The sequence below is a fragment of the Cimex lectularius genome, unplaced genomic scaffold (assembly GCF_000648675.2).
Source record: "Cimex lectularius strain Harlan isolate CLEC.00 unplaced genomic scaffold, Clec_2.1 scaffold98, whole genome shotgun sequence".
In the NCBI taxonomy this organism is placed as follows: Eukaryota; Metazoa; Arthropoda; class Insecta; order Hemiptera; family Cimicidae; genus Cimex; species Cimex lectularius.
In genome coordinates, this window is record NW_019392897.1 from 634,906 (window position 1) to 658,155 (window position 23,250).

General features: G+C 37.2%; 1 protein-coding gene across 1 annotated transcript in view; it reads right to left on the minus strand.

Annotated features, from left to right (window-relative positions):
- Positions 1 to 23,250, minus strand: part of LOC106664289 (chaoptin) — a 382,618-nt gene that overhangs the window by 211,617 nt on the left and 147,751 nt on the right. Inside the window, exon 2 of the mRNA XM_014389884.2 lies at positions 591 to 626. Coding sequence (XP_014245370.1) covers positions 591 to 626 — 36 coding nt within the window. The remainder of the gene's footprint in view (positions 1 to 590; positions 627 to 23,250) is intronic.

The following is a 23,250-nucleotide window of genomic DNA, read 5'->3' on the forward strand; positions in this document are numbered from 1 at the left end:
AACACTGTAAGAAATTAATTATAAATTAGTGATTAAAGATAAAAGATAAAAAATTAGAATACTACCTTAATATGATTAAATTATTATAAAAATGATAACAATTAAAATAATTAATTTAATTATTTGGACGTTTAATACTATTTATGTACATATTTATGGGAGGTAGATCAAAATTGATTATATTATTAATGCATTTATCTCCATGTTCAATTTTACATTTTTTAATTTCAAATTCCTCAAACCAATCTAGTTCTCTCCCTTTGTTGAAAATATGTAACACTGTTGTATTTAAATTTGAATTGAAATTATGTTTTGTTTCTCTTAGATGGTCCTTAAATTCAGTAAATGTGTTCTTTAAAAAAAAAAAAAAGGATTGAACACCACACTCACTCCATCATTCATCATGTCTAAACTATTGTATACGTTTGAATCCAAGTAATTAATTACAAACAATAAAAACATCACTTATTTCGGTAAGTTCTTGAAATCGCTAAAAGTTCAATTTTTTGTTTTTTTAAATTTATAAATTCGAGTTTTTTGTTGTGACCAATGGTATATCTAAGATTATTCGCTTGAAAAACTTGGCTTACCTTGTAAGAATTGACTCCCTTTCTTTTGAGGCCGGCCTGAAAATACAATAAAACATTATTCATTTTTAAATTTTGGAGTAATGTTCAAAGTGCTAAAGTTTGCTAAAGCTGTTTTTAATATAAAAAATAAGCTGGCCTTACTTATACTGAAATGTTTGATGTAGTGTAATCTATATCATGACGTATCTATTGGTAGTATAGGTGGAATCTTTCTGCGTATAAATTGGCCAATAATCTATTCTTTTCCCTCAAACTGAGGTTCTCCAAAACGTTTGAGCGAGGCCACTGTATCTGTTTAATAAATCCATGGGGATTTTGAGTTCCTGCGCTCTTTCCAATCATACCTTTACCCAATCTTTAACAACACACTTGCATGAGTAATCAAATTAGACAGCATGTTATGATCATTGAATATTTTGGCAATAAAGGTGGGACGTAATTTAAACTTGAAATCAATCAATAGTTTCTAAATAGATTGCATAATTTGTCGTATTGCTGAATAGGGATAATATTCTGTTCGCAGCGAATTTCTGAAATTTCATTTTTAAATTTCTATCTTTTATTTGGTCGTAAATTATGTTTACTGTTATAAATATCAAAATTTTCGATTTAGCGGTATTAACTTAAGTTTCCATTAGTCAAAATACATTTCTATATCTGCTATCATTTTTTTGTAACACCAAAGGAGAGACTTCCAATAATACCACATCATCAGCATACATAAAAGTTCAATGTAAACAGTTACTACGGTATGTATCGTGTCACTTGTCAATTTGTTCCTGTGGGCACGAGAGTGTTGCACTGTCGATAAAAGTCGTATCGGCCGATTAAAGATCGCTTCACGTTGCATCACTATCGCATCGCTTCAGTAGGCATCGACTTCCATGCAATTCGTTTTTCAATGCTGGTGGGGGAAGGATATTACTGTAGTAGATGGGAGTAGAAGGTATTCTCCCAAGGGTGAAATTGACAATAAATGTTATTTTTTTAAAATACACAAGCTCAAGATTTTGCAGTGAACGCTAATTGCTACCCAGTGTACAACTACTCTTCTAGGGTAGGCTTGTATGATCTATTTCCTATTATTTTGCCTTCATGAAATACATCAGAGTATACAAATATTATACATTTGAAGCAAATTTATCAAACCAGTTATGGTTGAGTCCGGAAGTATGACAAATATTCCGTTAAAATAAATGGTTAAAGTTTAATTAATTAACGTTAATTTTGGTATATAATCTACAATAAGTTTAATCTTTTATTGTACCCATAATTTAACATGGTATGTCGGATGTTATAGGTATTTTTATCGTCATATGTTCATAGCTGCCCTCTTCTTGTTATATATTTGCAATTCAGATTCGTCCCTTCGCATTTGTACTGATTAGCAGCGTGGAGGACGAATAATTGATGGTTCTATTGATAAACACACGCTTTCAAAACGTAATTGCCCGAATTTCCATGTAATGCCGCTTTTAAATACTGTCTTCCCTAACCCAGCGCACCCTTGTCAATTTGTACACGTTTCTGATTAAATAACGTAAATAAAAACCGAATAGGTGTCCTCACTACTCTTTCGTTGAACTAAACCATTAAGCCATTAAAAAAATATTCGTACATCACGGTGTATAATTGTTATTGTTATGTATCACATTATATTCATATGCATACTAATAAGCGTCTACCACGATAAAATCTTGAACGCTCCAAAAAGATAAATCACTTAACGCTCGCTCAGTTCATTTTTGAACCGCAGTAAAATTTAATATTAACGTTTTGTTTTCGACCTTATTGATGATTCACAGTCGTCGAGCCCTACTTACAAATTATATGCAAATTTCGAGTGGACACATCTACTCTATTTTGGTAAACCAATGTAACATTCGAACCCGGGACCTTTACCATACAGAGCTGAGCGCCGTGTCAACGTTTAAACCGTTGCGGCCACCGACGCCCCTATACAAAACTATTGCTAATGTAAGCACATTCAAATCATGAAGTGATTCCCAATATAAAAATATAACGGTGTAGCGCTAAATAAAATTAAAAAATTGATAAGGAGTAAGTTTGTTATGTGTATGGATGGCAATCGTTAATCTATATATCGACTTATCGGTTTTCCGATATATCGAAAACTATATATTGGCGTCACCGTCAGCTTCACTGGAAGAAAAGAATGGTTTTGACAAAAGTTTTGACTTTAGCCTGTTCCTAGTTTGAAAAACTGTGGCAGCAGCTTTTGAAAACAGTCGCTCACTTGGCACTTATGTTGCTGGCACTGTAAATAATTTACAGGCGAGCTTATAAAGGTTATAAAACACAGTTCTCATTTCCTTCCAAATTCCGGTCGGTCCCTGAAGGGTTGATACATTTGATGAATAATATTGGGTCAACTCGTCAGACTCTCCTTTGCCCTAGATTTGTGTGCTATTGCTTTATGGTGTGCCCACATATCCAAGTTGCAACTTATAGTAGGTTCATTAGAATCCGAATCAGATTTGTTTTGCTACACAATCTCCCTTACTTGTTTAAATAATCTGGAAGTCGCAAGAGGATCTTCCAGATCAAGGCCTTTAAATCTATGATCTAACAAACAAGAGTACGATGGGATTGGCGACCTAGTACGTACATAACTCCGCCACACCTAACACTACGTGGTGTGAGGGCGGGGGACTTGGACGGTGTTTGGGCTTCCATCAGCATGCCACCACAAATACACAGGCCGATGCACGAGGGCAAGGGCCTCGGAACCCGAATATATCAAACGCAAATTACCGTGCACAACACATCACACAAGCAACACACAGTTCTCATCTGGAGGTAGCGATCTCCCGGTCCTCTCGAGTGTCCATGAACCCTGCACCTGTGACGGTGCAGGAGGAAAACTGGGTTACGGCACTCCCGGGCCGCGAGGTAGTACAGGCCGATTTAGCGGGATCGACTTGTCGTTAGCCTCATCATCCCGGGCCGCCCGGGTAGAAGAGGCTCCATTGGGGGACCCCACCTGAGTGACCACTTTCCGATAGTGTGGAAGAGTTCCGTCTCGAGAGGAGTATATCAGACTCCTACGAAGTGGAGCCTGAAGCGAGCGGATTGGGAGCTTTTCTCTGCGACGGTGTCGGCACCTCAGTTAATGTCGACACTGATCTTCTCATCTTTGAGCAGGAGATCAACCCCGCTGCTGGCAGATCCATCCCCAGGATCGGTGGGTCTACTTGTAGGCCACCGGTTCCTTGGTGGAGCGATGCCTGCAGCCGTGCACACGCGGAGAAGGAGCGAGCATTCCGGCGGTTCAGAAGACATGACGGAGGAGAACTTTGCAAACTTTAAAGTAAAAAGGGATATAGAGAAGTGTACCTTGTCCCAAGCCAAAAAGGAGGGTGTACCTGGCGAGGTATGTGTCTGAGATAGTCGGTACCGATATTGATCACCGATCGCAGGAGTGTGACGAAAGCCTCGGAGGTTGCCGAAGAACTGGCGCGGCATTTCGCCGCGTTGTCCAGTTCCGAAGCATATTCCGTTATCTTCCGACAAAGGAAAACCAAGACGGAACGCACTGAGATCGATTTCGGCGGCGGCACCAGTGATGCGTTGTGCAACATGCCTCTGACATGTGGGAGAGTTCGAGTCCGCGTTGGGGCTCGCCCGGAACTCAAGCCCCGGGTGTGACGGTATCCCATATGAGATGCTTCGCCACCTTCCCCAGGGTGCGAAGCGGCGCTTGTTGGACTTCTTAAACAACATATGAGATTCGGGCTCTTACCCCAATCGTTGACGAGAAATGCTTGTCATACCTATCCTTAAAGAGAGTAGGAACCCAAGCCTGGCTACGAGTTACAGACCGATTTCCTTGACAACCTGCTTGAGCAAAGCCCTGGAGTCTATGGTGAACGGTCGTCTGATCTGACACCTGGAGGCAAAGGGATTTTACAGCCAGTAAATGGCGGGATTCCGTAGGAATCGCTCTGCGGTGGTTCATGCATGTCTTCCCGAGGGCGACGTTCAGGACACGTTCTTGAACAGAGAGCACGCTCTGGCCATGTTCTTCGACCTCGAGAAGGCGTATGATACGACGTGGAGATACGCGATACTACGGAAATATCACGATTTCGGTCTAAGAAGCAAATTTCCACGGTTCCCCTAGGGTTTCCTGGAGAACCGTAGGTTCCGAGTCAGGCTGGGTACTGTGCAATCTAGGGAGCACGTTCAGGAGAACGGTATCCCTCAGGGTTCGGTGATGAGCGTTGCGCTTTTCTTCGGAAAATGCTCTTTGTCGACGACCTCTGCTTCTACCATTCGGGCAAAGATCTGGCGGAGGTCGGCTGTAGGATGCAGTTGGCGATAAACGATGTGGCTGCGATAGCCGAGGAAACAGGGTTTACCTTTTCCAATTCGAAAATGGTGTGTGTTAACTTTTGCAGATTGAGGAGGGCCCATAGCCCCCCTCAACTCTTCCTGAGGGGCACACCTTGGCACACCAAAAGTATTGGGATTAATCCCCCTACACTACGTGGTAACGAGGACGGCACAGAAAACTGTCATTAGTATTATCAAAGAGAAACCGATACTCCTGGCTCAACGAGACGACATGAACAGGATGTTTGAATTTAAACGAAACTTCCAAATAAACCTAGGTACCAAAAAAGAATGGGAACAGGAGAAAAACACCTTCTTTAAGAATGGCATCGTCTTTTGGTACACGGATGGATCTAGAACACAAGAAAGTGTTCTAGGCAGGAGTATTCGGTCCTGGAACCAAATACTCAGAAGCCATGGGAAAACGCACCAGTATCTTCAAAGCTGAGATTCACGCAATCGAGAGATATACTCAACTCAACTTGAATAGAGGGTACAAAAACAAGAAATAGCTATCATGTCAGATAGCCAATCAGCCATCAAAGCACTAAGTTCAAATACCATTAGTTCAAAGATGGTGCTGAACTGTAAACCCAAATTAAACATATTAGGGACCCAGAACAAAGCCAGCCTCGGCCGGGTCCCAGGACACAGGGGAGTAGAAGGCAACGATAAATCGGGTACTCTTGCAAGGAAAGAAGCTGCTATACCACTGATAGTATCCAAACCTTCTGTGGTATAGGAAACCCACACTATCAATGAGTATCTCGGACAGAAGGACAAAAAGAAAATAAAGGAATAATGGAATTCACTCATTGGACACATGCAATCCAAGAATCTCCTAACAAATTTCGGAAGAAACGTAATGTGTTAAAAGAAGGGGAAATAAAACTGCAAATCCTAATAGTATTGTTAACAGGACACTGCAAGCTAAATGGACACTTAAAGAAGATTGGAACCCTTTAAGACGGCACTTGCAGATTCTGCAAAGAGACAGAGGAGACACCAACACACCTACTATAATACTATAAAGGGGGGAAGAACACAGGAGAGCATCAGATACAATGATATGGTATACAGATAGCTCGAAAACAAACTTAGGAACCGGATCAGGCGTTTTCTGACAAGCCAAAAACATGAGCAATCAACCTCATTAGGGAAGTACACGTCGGACTTTCAAGCAGAAATACATTCCATCAATGCTTGTGCCCTGGAAAATCTTAAAAGACGTTACACCGGCAAAAAAAATCCTTATAAGATCATATAGCCAAGCAGCCATTAAAGCATTAGCATGTAAAAGAATCACATCAAAATTAGACAGTGAATGCATCCAAAATCTCCAAAATCATGAAGATGATATCTTGGGTTCCAGGACACAGGGGAATTTTGGTAATGAGAAAACAGATAGTCCTGCCAGAGGAGGATCTGCAAGACCATACTAGACCCCGAACATATACTTGGGATAACAAAAACAAATAAAAAATCCTTCATCGCAGAATGGATCCGAACAAACCAAAAGGAGATATGGATAAACTTTAGCGGTGCTAGACATAGTAATAAGTACATAGTAAGTAAGTACAACATAGTAGTAAACTTATGATGAAACAATCCTCACCAAGCATTGATGCAATTGGAGAGCGCCAAACTCAGAGGACTACTAACCGGTTATTGACATCTGAGGAAACATCTACACAACATGGATATACACAACGATGATCCCGTTTGCAGATTATGTAATGATGAGGAGGAAACATCTACCCATATCTTCTTCGAATGTGAAGCAACTGCACAATGGAGATTTAACCTAACATATGGAAAAAACTTAAGGGATCCAATGCAGCGACAGTCAATGACCTAATACTTCTAAGGAGTCTATTGCACTGATCTAAGGAACTAGGAAGGTTTAATAAGCCAAAAGGCTGCAGTGCCTGGGGAGCGCAAACGTCGCTTCCTAGTATCCTTTTTACCATTCCAACCTACCTGCTAACAAACTGCAGTGTTACACTTGCCTGCAGGAGGAAGTGCTTTGGGATGTTCAATGTAACTATAGAAGAGATTCATCCATTCAAACCGGGCCTATTAATCATGTTCCTTGATGAAATAAGACTCACCGGTGTGATTTAGGCAGAGAACGAGGTATAAAATAGCTCTTAAAGGGCGCAATTACACCCCGACTATTACATCTACAATCATAACATAAACCATCAAAATCTGATTTTCCAGAAAACAACATCTACCTGTTTAGAACAATATAGAAGTTCTATAAAAGGATAGAAACGTCAAGCCAAATGATCTATTTTATTAAAACTGTATGCCTCTTGGTTATCATCTTCCGTTCAGAAGTAAAAGTGCTTCTAGACTTCTAACTCTACAATGGAAAAATGAAGGGAATCAGTAGGTTGTTTGTACACCATATTTACAAATGATTTAGCCAGCAATCACGTTAAGAAGCGGATACATCATTTAATTAAATGTAATCATTTAAAATATAATCTTTAATTAATAAAAATAAAATCATTAAATTAAATTAAGTAATAATAATTAATCTTTATGTAAGGTGACTTTGATCCACTCGAATGAATGAAAAATGGCAAAAGATGAGAAAATGCGAAAGGTAGGTTGAGATTGGAAGTTGGTGTCCGAGTGGATCGAAGTCACGATAGCACAAGTGGTAGAGCAGTCGCGTATTTAGCCGAAGGTCGTGGGTTCGAATCCCGCTCGTGACACTGACTTTTTCATTTCAGCTATACCTTAAAGATTAATTAATTGAAAGAAGTTATTTGGTCAATCGGACTACGAAATATAATGTTGTGGACAAACACAATTAGATATCATTGTTATGTAAAATTACAATAAATTAAGGTTTTTAGTTGAGATAAAAAAGTCAATGGCACGAGCGGGATTCGAACCCACGATCTTCGGCTTGATACGCCGCTACTTGCTCTACCACTCGAGCTATCGTGACCTCGATCCACTCGGACACCAACTTCTTGGTTGAATGAAACTATACGAAAAAATGAAGTATACTTCACTAAAGCTCTCCGCGGCCATTTCATTTGTCGTCGAGAATCCAACCCGATTCCACGACATTTGAAAAATGGCAAAAAGAAGGGAAAATTGGAAAGGTTGGGCTGTGATGGAAAGTTGGTGTCCGTGAGGATCGAAATCACGATAGCTCAAGTGGTAGAGCAGCGGCGTATTACGCCGAAGATCGTTGGTTCGAATCCCGCTCGTGCCATTGACTTTTTTATCTCAACTAAAAACTTAATTTATTGTAATTTTACATAACAATGATATCTAATTGTGTTTGTCAGTTTTTACGAGAACTAATTGCCAATTTAACAATTACGTAATTTTAACGCATTGGGAAATGTTAACTAATTTTTTGATTTTATATTTCTCATCTAGGTTTTTTTTCCTTTTTTAAAAATAGCCGCCGGTACAGTTTTAATTTAATTTAGCTACAAAATGTTTTAATCACCTCTCTTTGGTGTTTTTTTCGGTGTTACCAGCGACCGTGTTTTTCACTCTCCCTGCTCAACTAATTGGTACTTTCAGGTCCGTCGGACTCTGGCGATTAAAATTCGTTTTAACAATCGTGAACTATTCAGCTATAGACGAGTGGCAGACATTCCAACTACCGGCGGCAATTAGGGGGAACATTGAAAGCAATTATACAATTTAGGATAACAATTAGATGTCGCCCACTAATGTTCCCTCAGCTTCAGAAGTTTCTTGGATTCTGAATAACTCTCCGGGCAACCTGATAATTTTATTAGTTGACACTTTTGATTATTCACTATGGACGATGTAAATTTGCTTCGGGGAAAGGCAGAATTTGAATTGTTTCTTCACGCATAATGATTAATTGATAGGTTTACTAAATAATTATTATGAAGTGTGAGTTTTTAGGTTAATTTAGTCCTTAGTCAAAAATTACAGCACTAGTAGTGTTGTTGATTTCCTGAATATTTCTGCCCATATGCTAATTTCATTTTTATATTTTCAATGTAATTTTGTGGATATCTTTACCTTATTTTTTTAATTTTAGCAATGAGGTCAATTGCCCAGGCTATGTTATAAATTTATGTGTATGCGGGCGTGCGTTGAGATTGAGATTGAGAGAGAGTGAGCTAGTAAGCGAGTAGGAGAGAGAGAGAGAGAGAGTGAGAGAGAGAGAAAGAGAGAGAGAGAGAGAGAGTCAGAATGAGTGAGTGAATAAGAAAGAGAAAGAGAGAGAGAGAGTAAGAGTGAGTGAGTGAGAAAGAGAAAGAGAGAGAGAGAGAGAGAGTAAGAGTGAGTGAGTGAGTGAATAAGTGAGAGAGAGAGAGAGAGTAAGAGTGAGTGTGAATGAAAGAGAGAGAGAGAGAGAGAGAGAGAGTAAGAGTGAGTGAGTGAGTGAGAATGAAAGAGAGAGAGAGAGAGAGAGAGAGAGAGAGAGAGAGAGAGTGTCTATGTGTAATAATTGAGAAAATGATGTAATAATGTTCGAGAATCTTGAATTTATCAGCAATCAACCAGTTTAATGAATCAAACGTAAAAGTCGAGCTTGATATTGATACAGTCAAATGGAATAACATATCAAAAACATTGATATTCCATAAGAATGTCTGCGCTTATCTATTCAAAAGAGGAATCACTTTAGTTGCTGGTTACACGTCCGGATCGGATATTTCCCCGCCTTGTTTGTATATATAATACATTTGCGTTCTCCGCCGCGATTCATGTCAAGCTGGAAAAAGTGATATGGTAATGGAATGCGGCGGTATAAATATGGAATGAGCGTGTTTTGGATCGAACAAGATTTCACCTGGTGGGATAGAAGTAGAAACGTGTCGGCTAGATACAACTTTGATACCTGTGTCAAGTTGCAACCCTCGGGCGGCGGATAAAATAAGACCGGGGTCTGAAATCGGGGGAAAGGGGAGAAAGGACCCTAGATTATTCATGGAGACTCCTCGGCCACCTTCGCATTACAAGTGGAGGCACACTACATAATACCTAATAGAGCAATCTGGTTGCCCCTTACTTTCACTTAACCCCCAACATACTTAAATTCTTAAATCCGACTCATTTGTGTATTTTTTTTTTTTTTAATTTTTGGCCACAAGTTTATTTGTAGAAACAACTTTTTAGTTATTTGGTATTGCATAAAAACATTTAATGTCGGTGTAATTTTAGAATAATAATAATAATACTTTATTTCACAAAATAATAATAATAATCAATAATAATAATACTTTATTTCACAAAATAATAATAATAATAATAATCAATAATAATAATAATACTTAAAAATTAATAATAATAATAAACTCACTGAACGTAATTCAAAATGTGTCATCTTACCAAAAAGAATCGAAACCAAAAATGGTAGAAACCATAGTCCAATGGATCCTTATGGATCCCCCGTCAATGTTTTTGTCCCCGTCATACCTCCCCCTTCCCTTTCACCACTCAACTCTCCTCTCCCACATTCTGCTTCTCCGATTAATGGAGAACATCAAGCACCTTTGTCCTCAAAAAATCCCGCCAAAATTACGGCGCCCCCCAAAAATAAGAGGGGTTGGAAAAAGAGGAGGCCAAGGAAATAGTTGTAGATAATCTTAAGTAGTCAGTTTAGCTGACTCGTGTTAGGTATAAGGTTGAAATTTTAGATTAATATAGAATCAATCATCCAATGGAATGTGAGAGGATTGAAAAATAATTAATGCTTTTTGAAGAGGATCATGGTGGACCATACTCCTTTTATCATTGCTCTTCAGGAGACTCACCTTAAGAAAACGGAATCCTTTACGTTGAGAGGTTACAACGTTTTTTCTAAAGAGGCTGAGGTTTCTGAAGGAGGTAGAGCTCATGGGGGCGTGGCACTCTATATTGGAAATAATATCCCCTCTAGGAAAATTGATTTAAGTACCAATCTCCAGGCAGTAGCCGTTGAAGTGTTGCTCCGTTAAAATATTCTGTATGTTTAGTATATTTTCCTAATAACTTTTTTTCAGAAGAAGAAGTAAGAAATTTATTTTCGCATCTTCCGTCCCCTGCAATGATTATGGGAGATTTTAATGCTCATTCCATTACCTGGGGATGTTCATCAAATAATCGAGGAGGGATTGCGTTGGAAAATATTATTAATGAGGGAAACTGGATAATACTGAATGATGGAATATACACTCACCTGAATACTTATACCGGGTCAGTTAGTGCGATAGATCTGACGATTGTTTCTCCGTCCCTAGCGACCAATTTTGAATGGAAAGTCCTAGAAACGCATGTTCAAAGTGATCACCTCCCCATTAAAATAGAGTCCCATATTCGTAAAATGGATTTTGAATTTCGTCCTAAATGGAATACCCGCATGGCAGATTGGAATAAGTTTGCACAAATTGCCGACCTTCGTAATCTATGTAACAACGTCAACATAGACGTTGCCACGTTTACGGAAAAAATTAAAGCTGCCTCCTCTGAAGCGATTCCAAAACAAGGAACTGGAAAGTTCGTAACTGGGTTCCGTGGTGAAACAGGGAATACGAACTTGTCTGTAGGGCAAAAAAAGGCCCTAAGACGGCTGCGGAGGTTTCCGACTGATGAAAATTTGTCAAACGTTCGTAAATCCAGAGGCAAAGAAAGAAGAGTAATAAAGGAAGGCAAACAAACCTCGCTAAAATATTTAATTTCCAATTTAACATCACGTATGGAATCCTCGGATATATGGAGGAAGATCAGGGCAATTTCGGACAAAAGAAAACCCCCAATTATGCCAATACTTCGCACAGAAGACATGGTCATAACAGAACCGTTTCAAATTGCTGAGCGTATAGCTTGTCATTTTGAATCTGTTTCTAACTCCAGCTGGTATTCGGAGCGTTTCAGGCAGATAAAGGAGGAGGAAGAAAGAAACGATTTAAATTCTTGCAAATTTTAAATAACTATCCCAATTATAAAATTTTTTATACCGATGGGTCTAAAAATGAAATTGATGTAGGGTGTGAGATATTTGCTGATGAGTATAACCTCAGCTGGTCTCTATCGAATGAGGCTAGCGTATACACAGCTGAACTTCATGCAATCAGAAGATCATTGAGCATTACAAAGGAGTCGCAAGGAATGTGTAATGCCATTATTTGCTCTGATTCGAAAAGCGGTCTCGAAGCAATCAAAAATAATTTCTCGGTTGACCCAAACATCTTAGAAATTCACAAATATCTCTATGAAATCAGAACACTCAACAAACATGTGGTATTCGTTTGGGTTCCTAGTCATGTCGGTATTTCTGGAAATGAAAAAGCTGATCAACAGGCAAGGAACGCTGCAAACCATTCACAAAGAACCGATCAATTTCCTCTCCGCCCCGATGATAGTCGTTTATGTTAAAAACATTATCAAACGAGAGTGGGCGGCAAGATGGAATGTCTGTAGAGATAGTATGAAAGAAATTAAGCCAGTTGGCCATTTATGGTCCATAAATGGCCAACTGAGGAACTTGAGAGAAAAGAACTTGTGATTCTCTCTAGGTTGCGAATAGGTCACATCAGGCTAATCCATAATAGGCTTTTAATAGGCAACAACCTTTCAACCAGTGCTCGATGTATACGAAGTGGAGTACGTATTATTCTGACAGTAAAACATATTTTGGTCGACTGTCCCACTTGGCAACCCTTTAGGCAAAGGCTCAACTTTTCGAGTGATTTACAGGAGTTACTGGGTCCCTAGTGTTTCTTTCAAAGAGCACTTTTCAGTTTTCTCAAATTTATTGGAATTTATAATGAGATTTAGGCCTTTTCCCAAATTGTTATAACATTCAACGTTTGCCTGCTAATGTTTGAACGAAATTAAATTCAGTAATTTCGTGGTCCGCTTGACCAATTAATATATTACAATTAATTAAGGTTTTTAGTTGAGATGAAAAAGTTTGAAAAATGGCAAAAAGGAGGAAAAATTTGGCCATTTCACTTGTCGTCGAGAATCCAATCCGATTACACGACATTTGAAAAATGGCAAAAAGGAAGGGAAATTCGAAAGGTTGTAGGTTGAGATGGAAAGTGGTGTCCGAGTGGATCGAAGTCACGATAGCTCAAGTGGTCGAGCAGCGGCGTATTTAGCCGAAGGTTGTGGGTTCGAATCCCGCTCGTGACACTGACTTTTAATTTCAACCAAAACCTTACATAAAAAGATTAATTGATTGAAAGAAGTAATTTGGTCAATAGACCACTAAATATAATGAATTTAATAAATATAACATGAGACATCAGTGGTGGCTACGGAGAAGAACGTGAAGGCAGGTCCAACGTGGTGCGAAATTATCCATGGATCATTTAAAGCGTGAAGAAGCAGTAAGTCCTTTCCACTCGAGACCTAGATCCTAGACGCCATCTGATGAACTGATCCAATCTGATCCAATTACGGCGGAATTACAAAAAAAAAACACTTGCACCCTAATTGCCCACATAGATTATATCGACGTATATAAAGAGAGGGATTATAATATTTTATCGAGGGAGCGTCGGTGGCCGGTTTAGGTGTTGACACGGCGCTCATCACTGTGAGGTGAATGTCCCGGGTTCTATATTCGAACCCGACATATTTACAAATGGGCAAAGAAAAACTTTATCAAGAAATAGAGGAAGAGATCTTCAGCTATAAATTTAATTAAAAAGGTATAACTCTGCGGGGCCATATTTATAGAAATCATTTGTGATCAAATGAGAACAAAGGGCGAAAAGTGCTTGCTTACCCAAAAGGTGGAATTATTTTGCATCACGTAATGAAAGGTTCCCTTTCATTCGTGTTAGAAAAAAAATTGAAAATAGGTGGTCAGAAGGATCCTGTTGCCACAGATAGAACGTTTTTGCTAAAATTATTAAGTGCCTCCAAAAATTCATAGAAACCTACTATTGAAAGTTGTAAACAGCTCTTCATGTGTGAGTAGACCATTTTGTTTTGGAAGGAATTTTGTACCGAAAATTCGCCCTCAAATAATATATTGTTGCTTCTTCTGAAACTATTTTATGGGTAAAGTGCTTATGCGTAAGTTTTGGAGATTGGTTACGATGTTTTTAAGAGACATGACAGACCACACAAAATCTGAGATAAAAATTATTAATCGTTGAGGTTTGAAATGCTATTTACGTTGGTTTGAACCAATCCTATAATTGGCGAGCATTTAAACTTAAAAAGTTTTACAGTTTCCAACTTATCGCTAACATAAAACAGTCAGGTTTAAAATGCTGCATTGTTATTATTTAGTTTGCATACACCTCCATATTATCCTGATTAATTAACAAACTTGTGTAGTAAACTGTATTATGGCTCTTTGAGATGAAAAATTTGTGAAGATATTTGTTAATGATTTTCTCAACTTTGGTGTTATTTAACCAGAAAAATATTTTCTTAATTGTGTAAAGCAGCCCTTATACATTTTTTTTAAACCGTAAAATTGTTTTAAATAAGGCTAAAAAGGTGAGATACGGTCTGGTGTGAGGTAGGTTTTAGAAAAACAATTTCTTTATCGTGCCGACGTTTCGATCTTTATTAAGATCATCTTCAGGGCCTGGGATTTACAAACATTGTTGTTTACATTTAACAAATACATTTAGGATGTGGAAAAGTGAATTTATACAATGCAAAATATATATGTATATATACATATATTCAATCAAAATATTTCTACTCACTCAAAGTATTTGTCTTCTGTGTAATTGTGCCATTCTTGCGTGTCGTGTTGAGAGTGGAGTGCCACGTATATAAACATAAAAAAGCAAAATCTCACTGGCACTCTCAACACGACACGCAAGAATGGCACAATTACACAGAAGACAAACACTTTGAGTGAGTAGAAATACTTTGATTGAATATAAAAAATATATTTTGCATTGTATAAATTCACTTTTCCACATCCTAAATGTATTTGTTAAATGTAAACAATGTTTGTAAATCCCAGGCCCTGAAGATGATCTCAATAAAGATCGAAACGTTGGCACGATAAAGAAAATGTTTTTCTGAAACCTACAATACATCACACCAGACCCGCATCTCACGATTTTTGAATAAGTATCGATTAACGGTCACTAATCACCACACAAAAATGAAAATAAACTTGCATCGGCTATCAATCAGAGAACTTTTGTTGAAATGTAGGCAATACAAGGCTCTGAAGATGATCTCAATAAAGATCGAAACGTTGGCACGATAAAGAAAATGTTTTTCTAAAACCTACGTCACACGAGACCGCATCTCACGATCTCCGAATAATCATTAACTAATGATCACAAAACACCACACGTTTCTTATAGTCAAGTGAGTTAGACTGTTTATGCAAGACAGATTTTTTTCAAAATTATTCATTTTGAAGAGAGGCCGTAAAAGATAAACCAATTGCAGAAAAGATTAACAATTGTATGTAAATATATATAAAAGTTTAATTAATATGTTCGACATTCATGTGTATTATCATACATATTATGTTTTTATTATTTGTAAATAGTACTCAGTGATTTTTAAGAGTATTTCAAAATATTAAGGAATGCGCTATTTCTCTTTATTGCCAATTTTTAACATTCTCTGATCTCTCTTCATAAGAATAATTTATTTCTTTTTATTTCTTCTTTACTTTAATTGTTTATGGTTTCTTAATTAAACATTGTGTAGACTTTGGTCAAGAAAACTAATGGATGATTAATTTATTTTATTTTTATCACCGATCAATTTTTCAACTTTGTCTCCTGTTCATTAAGCGTTTATTTAGAAATGTATAAAAAGTTCTATATATTTAGAATAATTTGGTATTCTAATTTTTCCAATCGTAATAACGAATTTAAAAAAATTGAACTTCCGTATCATCAATGGAATATGAATTTACCGAAACAGTTGATTTTAATATTTCCCTATTCGCCGACCAAAGACCGTTAATTACTATCGGCGGTAAATTATGAATTTTGCTTTTGAGGATACCATAGTCAGATGAGGGAGTGTGTTATTGATGCGGTGAAGGGCCGTGTGCTCAGGTGTTATTAGTGTGTAGATTCAATGCATCAGAAAACACCCAGGGGGTCCTTTCTGACTGTACGCCCTCACGAAACGCCCCGACAAACTTGCCTCAAACAACTCTGAATACGCAATTATTATTATAATCAAATTTTCTGTCGGAAACATTTACAATTTCCATTACGTCCCTGGGGGTTGTAAAAGGCGCTTTTCACACAACGCGTTTGCAAAATTTAATGGGATGAGTTTTGTGAAGTCGATGAAGATTGTTAAATATAATATGCACTTAATTATTCTTTACGTAAGGTATTGGCTGAAATGAAAAAGTTGGTGTCACGAGCAGGATTCGAACCCACGATATTCGGCTAAGTACGCCGCTGCTAGACCACTTGAGCTATCGTTACTTCGATCCACTCGGACACCAACTCACCATCTCAATAAACAATCTTCGAATTTTCCCTTTTTTTGCCATTTTCACTTTTTTATCTCAACGCAGACCTTACATAAAAAGAATAATTAATTTATAGAAGTAACTTGGTCAATTGACCACTAAAACGTAAAATGGATTAATAATTAAGAAATAAAAGAAGTATCACTTCTCTAAACATCTTCCCGTGCCACTTCATAAGTTGCTGACAATCGAATCCTAATTGTACGACATTTGAAAAATGGCAAAAGGAGCGAAAATTCGAACGGTTGTACGTAGAGATGGAGAGTTGGTGTCCGAGAGGACCGAAGTGACGATAGCTCAAGTGGTAAAACAGCTGCGTATTTAGCCGAAGATCGTGGGTTCAAATCCCGCCCGTGACACTAACTTTTTCATTTCAACCAATACCTTGCATAAAAAATAATTACATGAAAGTTGTTATTTGGTCAATCGGAAAATGAAATATAATAGATTTAATAAGTAAAACGATGTATATCTTCACTAAACGTCTCCATGGCATTTGTCGCGGAGAATCGATTCCTGATTACACGACATTTGAAAAATGGCAAAAAGGAGGGAAAATTCGAAAGGTAGATTGAGATGGGAAGTTCCTTGGCCAGAAAGTACATGAGTACTCTAAGATATAGGAATATTAAATTTTGGGATGGCTATGGGGAAAAGCTGGGGGACAAAGTAAAAGTTACAAATATAACAATGAATCACGGGGCACGAGCGCCGAAGCTTTAAAAAATTGTAATGGTAAAATAAAACTCTCATTTTTTCTCGTTATTTAAATATTTCTTCATTCGCTATGCAAACGGATAGTTAACAGAATTTCTCAAGTGAAGAAATACTATGATGTTCAATCCTGTTAAAAAGATAGTTCCTACTCACTGTAAATTGTATTCAACGATCCGGATTTCGAGCTTTTAGATCATAATCAGGTTGAAGGAGTTCAACAACCACGACTCTCGACTTGAATTGCAAAAGTGACCCCACCGATATCCCAGCCAATGCGACGTTCCAATGAGAAGCTGGTTTTTTAATGGCGCTCAATTTGAACGTGGGAAAAGCGGGAATTATAACACAAGTAAGTATTATATTAATAAATACTGTAAGAAATTAATTATAAAATGATGATTAAAAATAAAAGATAAAAATTAAATTAAAATAATACCTTAATGTAGATTAGTAAATTAATGACAAAATTATTAAAAACTAAATTGATTAATTTGATTATTTGGACGTTTAATATTATTTATGTATATATTTAAAATAGGACGTAGATCAAAATCTATTTTATTATTAATGCATTTATCTCCATGTTCAATTTTACATTTTTTAATTTCAAATTTCTCAAACCAATCTAGTTCTCTCCCTTTATTGAAACTATGTAACACTGTTGTATTTAAATTTGAATTGACATTATGTTTTGTTTCTTTTAGATGGTCCTTAAATTCCGAAAATTTGCTCGATTTAGGCAAGTGTTCTTTTACTCTCGTTTTTATTTCTCTACCGCTTTGTCCTATATATTTAATGTCGCCTATAATTATATTGGTAAACCCTGCTCTTTGCCAAGTTGTCCACCTTGTCTTTAGGTTTGGAGAGGAGGTTTTTAAGTGTTATTATGGACATTTGTAGGTCTAAAAAGTCCAAACAACCATCATTATTCTTTTCCAATGTAAAATTTATATTACGGTGTAGAGAATTAATTAGTTGGAGGAATTCTTTGAGACCCTCTAATGTTCCCGACCATCTGCATAAAGTATCGTCTACATAGCGTTTCCAAAAATGAACAGATTTAATTAATTTGTTGTTTGCTTTGAAAATACTATGGTGTTCTCTAATATATCAGAATAGGTAATGTAGCATTGCTATTAATATTGTATATTGATCCATGGGCTTCGTATAGATGAAATTCTGTCTGATGACAATTGGCACTTACGGGAATTGGAACTTAGGATTTTGTGTAAACAGGATGATTCATTCCATTTGAACAAGTTTGCTTTGGTTTTGAATGGTCATCTTATTCGTTGTAGCATTAATGCATAACGGAGCAAAGAAGAAGAATGAGTTTATTTAGCCCAAGAAACCCATTTGGCTGACGTCAACACTTTACCTCTGGTATTATCGAGTCCGGCGAGAATTTGAAATTAGCCATAAATGTATTATTCAATTCGCGAATTCATCATATTCGCAGTTTTTTACCGTCGACTAACTTACTCAAATTACTTTCAGAAACTTCCCCGCACTTTGATAATTTCTCGATTGGTTAAAAAAGTACAGCGTGAACTGATATTATTTTATGCACACTTAATAAAAATCTAACTATTGTTTCTATATTCCAAATTCTCTCATTTGTTTTTATGAGTTTAGTTGTGACTTCAGACATCACATCGTCAATTGATCTTTGAATTTATTTGAAACCTTTTTTGTAAAATCATTCATACAAAAACTTTTTTTCAAGGACTGATTTTAAATCCAAATCATCTAAAAAAGACTACTGTTTTCAGGAAGATAAGTATAAACAAAAATTACACTTTTACGTTCAAGTTCTAAATATTTTTCGATAATGTGAGAGTAGATATAGACAGAAATTATAAAAAGGAAATTACCCTTGTTAATGCAAAAAATGTTGAATGTAAAGAATAATCTACGTAAGAAAATGGTCTTAACTCCCAAAACGATTTTCATTCAAGATTAAGAACGTGATAGTAATTGTTTTATTAAGTAATTTTTTGTATATTACTTAATATTCTGTTTAGCGTAACCCACTGATTAGTTGGTCTGGCAAAGCGATTTTCACATCGATAACCTTCCTTCATTCACACCAATAAATACATTTTCACATAATAAGAACGAAGTTGTGGCGTCCGTGGCCGGAGCGGTTTAGGCGTTGACAACAAGGTAAAGGTCCCGGGTTCGAATCCAGCAGCCCTGCATTCGAACCTGACATATTTACAAGTGGGCTTTTTTCAAAAACACCGGCACCCTAAGGGTTTATATGACCTCTGCTGTTGCGAACCCTCCTAAAAAAAAATCTTTTTCAATGACTCCAGTAAGTCATTGGAGTGAGTATGACAGTGTCAAAGTCATAACATTATTGGTTCAGCAGGTCTGTGGGTATTCGATGTTCCATGCAGACCGTGTCCATACACACTTTACCAGTCACGCAAATAAATACATTTATACAATTGTGTGGTCACCAGAGTTTTTGACATAACTGCAGTGACCATTTCACTCTCTCTCTCTCTCTCTCTCTCTCTCTCTCTCTCTCTCTCTCTCTCTCTCTCTGTCTCTCACTCTCTCTTTCTTTCTTTCTCTCTCTCTCTCTCTCTCACTCTCACTCACTCCTTATATACATATTAACGTCATACTTATTTTAAGTGCAATTATATATTTTTTAAACTAATTTGGGAATTTGCCGCGCACTACCATGACTCGAATGCTAAGGGGAAGGTTAACCTCTGGAGTGAAATAACAAGTGATGAGTGCTTTGCTAAACCGTTTAAAACCTAACCAAAACAATAGCTTTAATGTCGTTTCTCTTGTATTTTTTACAGAGTAACACAATTTAAGTTTATTTCATCTAATTTGGAAAGGTCGGTTGAGATGGGAAATTGGGGTCCGAGTGGTTCGAAGTCACGATAACTGAAGTGGTAGAGCAGCGGCGTATTTGGCCGAAAGTCGTGGGTTCTAATCCCGCTCGTGACACTGACTTTTTTATTTCAACCCATACCTTACATAAAAATTAATTAATTGAAATTCGTAATCATGTTTAACCGGCACAGGATCACTACTGGGTCTGTTTCCACTCGCGGGTGTTTGAGTTATTCATACATTCGTAATATGATTTTTTACACTCTATTGATTTAAGCACGAACTACTTGAAGCATTACTTATCGTAAAGTTCCTATTTAAAATTGTCCGAAAATTTTGTATATTAAAGATGTTTTTTGGTTTGAATTGCTATTAATCTATTTGCTATTGATAGCGAAATTAACCGTCAAATATCAGGCCGAGGTATCGTACATACGCCGCAGGGATATTTTTTTACTAGCTGGAGGATGGGTCATATGTTCACTCCTTAACCTGCATAAGTGCCTAGCTCTCTATTTAGCGCAGCAAAATGTCGAATTAATTCTGTAATTAGCTGAACTAAAAATTTTGATGCATTTCATTCATCAAATGGGAATACAAACTCAGATTAGGATCTAAGCAGTTCTTCCTAAAAAGAAAATACATTAACTAAAGTGTCGCGGCGATATAGTGGACCACGGGGAATTTAGTCCTAATCACGGCCTCCTCGAGAGGGGAAAGTTCATGTGTCGACCGGAACTTTTGAGTCGAGGAAGTACCTTTCCAATTTGGCTAAATATTGCAAGAGTAATCAGTGTTTCTTTCAGAGGCATATTTTCATTTTATTTTAATTATATTGATTTATCGAATCCTGAATTTAATTTTACTTTTTCTTTACCCTGACTTTATTTTATTTTATTTGAAATCATAAATTTTACATTTAACTTTTCCGTTTATTTAACTACCTTTATTATTTCTATTCAAATTTACCATTAGATTCCACAGTAAGTGTACCCCCAAAACATTGAGGGTTCCAAAAGTGAAGCCTATAATAAAAAGGTCTAAAAGTGAGAAAGTTAATTGGGTTAACCAAATTAGTTATTGTCGATTTTTATTATGTTCGAATGTATTTATTGGCGTGAATGAAGGGAGGGCATCGACGTGAAATTCGCTTTGTCGGGCCAACTAATTTTTGCTTTAGGCTTAACATGTCCTTGTTAATAAATTGATTAAGTTTCGTGGGACGATTGACCAAATAAATTCTTTTCAAATAATTGATCTTTATGTAAGATATTGGTTGAGATAAAAATGTCAGTGTCGCGAGCGGGATTCGAACCCACGACCTGGGGCTAAATACGCCGCTGCTCTACCACTTGAGCTATCGAGACTTCGCTCCACTCGGACAATAACTTCTCATCTCAACCTAAAACTTTCGAATTTTTCCTCTTTTTGCCATTTTTCCAATGAAGTAGAAAGGAGAAAGTAGAAATGAAGTAGCAAAAAGGAGAGAAAATTCGAAAGGTAGGTTGGGCAGTTGGTGTCCGAGTGTATCGAAGTCGATAATAAATAATAGACAAAACAATTTTTGCATTAGAAAGAGTAATTTCCTCTTTGGGGCCAGCAACTCCCATAATCGTAAAATTATTCGTTATATTAATAATTCTAGATGCAGTTGAAAAATGCGTTACATCATTACGTAGAACTGTAATATTCAACTAATTAAACATTTTGTTCAAAAGAATCAAGCGTAATTAAACTAGAGATAGCTTAATTAAGGTGGGCCACCTCACATTCTTTAATTAGAGATTAACTCCTTCTCCCTTAATTATACAATTTGAGAATAATAACTCTAGCAAAGGGCGCCGATGCCTCATTGTGAATTTTCTTTCTCTCTCTCACTCTCACTCTCTCAATCTCTCTCTCTCTCTCTATATATATATATATATATACAGGGTGAATTGCTACTCGTGCTACAAACTTCTCCAGTAGATTCTTCACCCTAAAATGAACAAAAAAGTTCATATTGTCCNCGCCTTGGGCCATAAATAATTCCATTAATGCAGAAATAAAGTTCTCTATCTATTATTAGGGTTAAAACGTTTTTGACAAATTGTTTCGGGAGACCGAGTTTAATCATTTTGTCGCCTAGAATTTCCAAAACGACATTATCGTAGGCTCCGCTCACGTCTAGGAATAACCCAAGGGCACAATTTTTCTGAGAAAAAGCCAAGTATATGTCAGTGATAAGCTGTATTTGGGCATCTAAAATTGATAAATTTTTTCGGAATCCGAATTGGCTTACTGGAAGCTTTGAGTTCCTCTCTAACCACCATTGAAGACGGTTTTTTAACATGCGTTCGTACGTTTTTTGCACACAGGAACCAAGAGAAATGGGACGATAGGAATTTGAAAGGTTCGTAGGTTTTCCGGATTTTAAATTTGGGATCACCAATATCTCTCGCCATGTTTTCGGTATCTCATTACACCTCCAAATGTTATTAAATAAATTGAGCAGTTTCATTTTTGTGGTTTCAGGAAGGTTACTGAGCATGCTATAATGAATATGGTCGAGACCCGGGGCACTATTGTTCGAGTTTTTTAAGGCAATTTGCAGTTCTCTAATGGTAAATGGATCGGTCAAATATGAACAAACAGCATCATCGTTAGCATAATCATCGAGATTATTTTGAGGGCCCGCTGGGCACAAGTTATTTATGAATTCTTCCGTCCAGTCCCCCTCAGTAATTGGAGGAGGTCGAGGAATGGGAATGTTTTTTAGCATTTTAAGTTTTAGCCAGATCTGTTTAATCGGCATTGATCTGTTCAAAGAAGAACAAAAATGTATCCAAGCCTTTCTTTTAGCGTCACGAATCGCCTTCTGGGTCTCAGAATCTGCATCTTTGTAAGCAAAATAAGTTTCAACAGACGGATTCTCCTTATACAGCCCAAATGCTGACCATCTCTTTTGAATGCAGGCCTCACACTACGCATTCCACCACGAATTGATTTTAATTTTCCTGGTTTTACAATAACTGTCTCTAGGAGAGGGCATGCTCATTTTACAAGCGTTCTCCATTGATTTTTCGAAGTGCTCGTAACTCGAGAATTCCGCCATAGAAAGAGAACGATCCTCAGTCCAGGCGTTTCGAAACATATCCCAATCAGCCTTTTTCGGGTTCCACTTACGTTGACGATATGTGAAGTACTTTACACCGGATTTATCGAGGGAAAAAAGAATGGGGAGATGATCTGAACCCATGGGATCGTCCATCACCTGTCAGTCAGATATCAGGGAGATGTCTGCTGATACCAGGG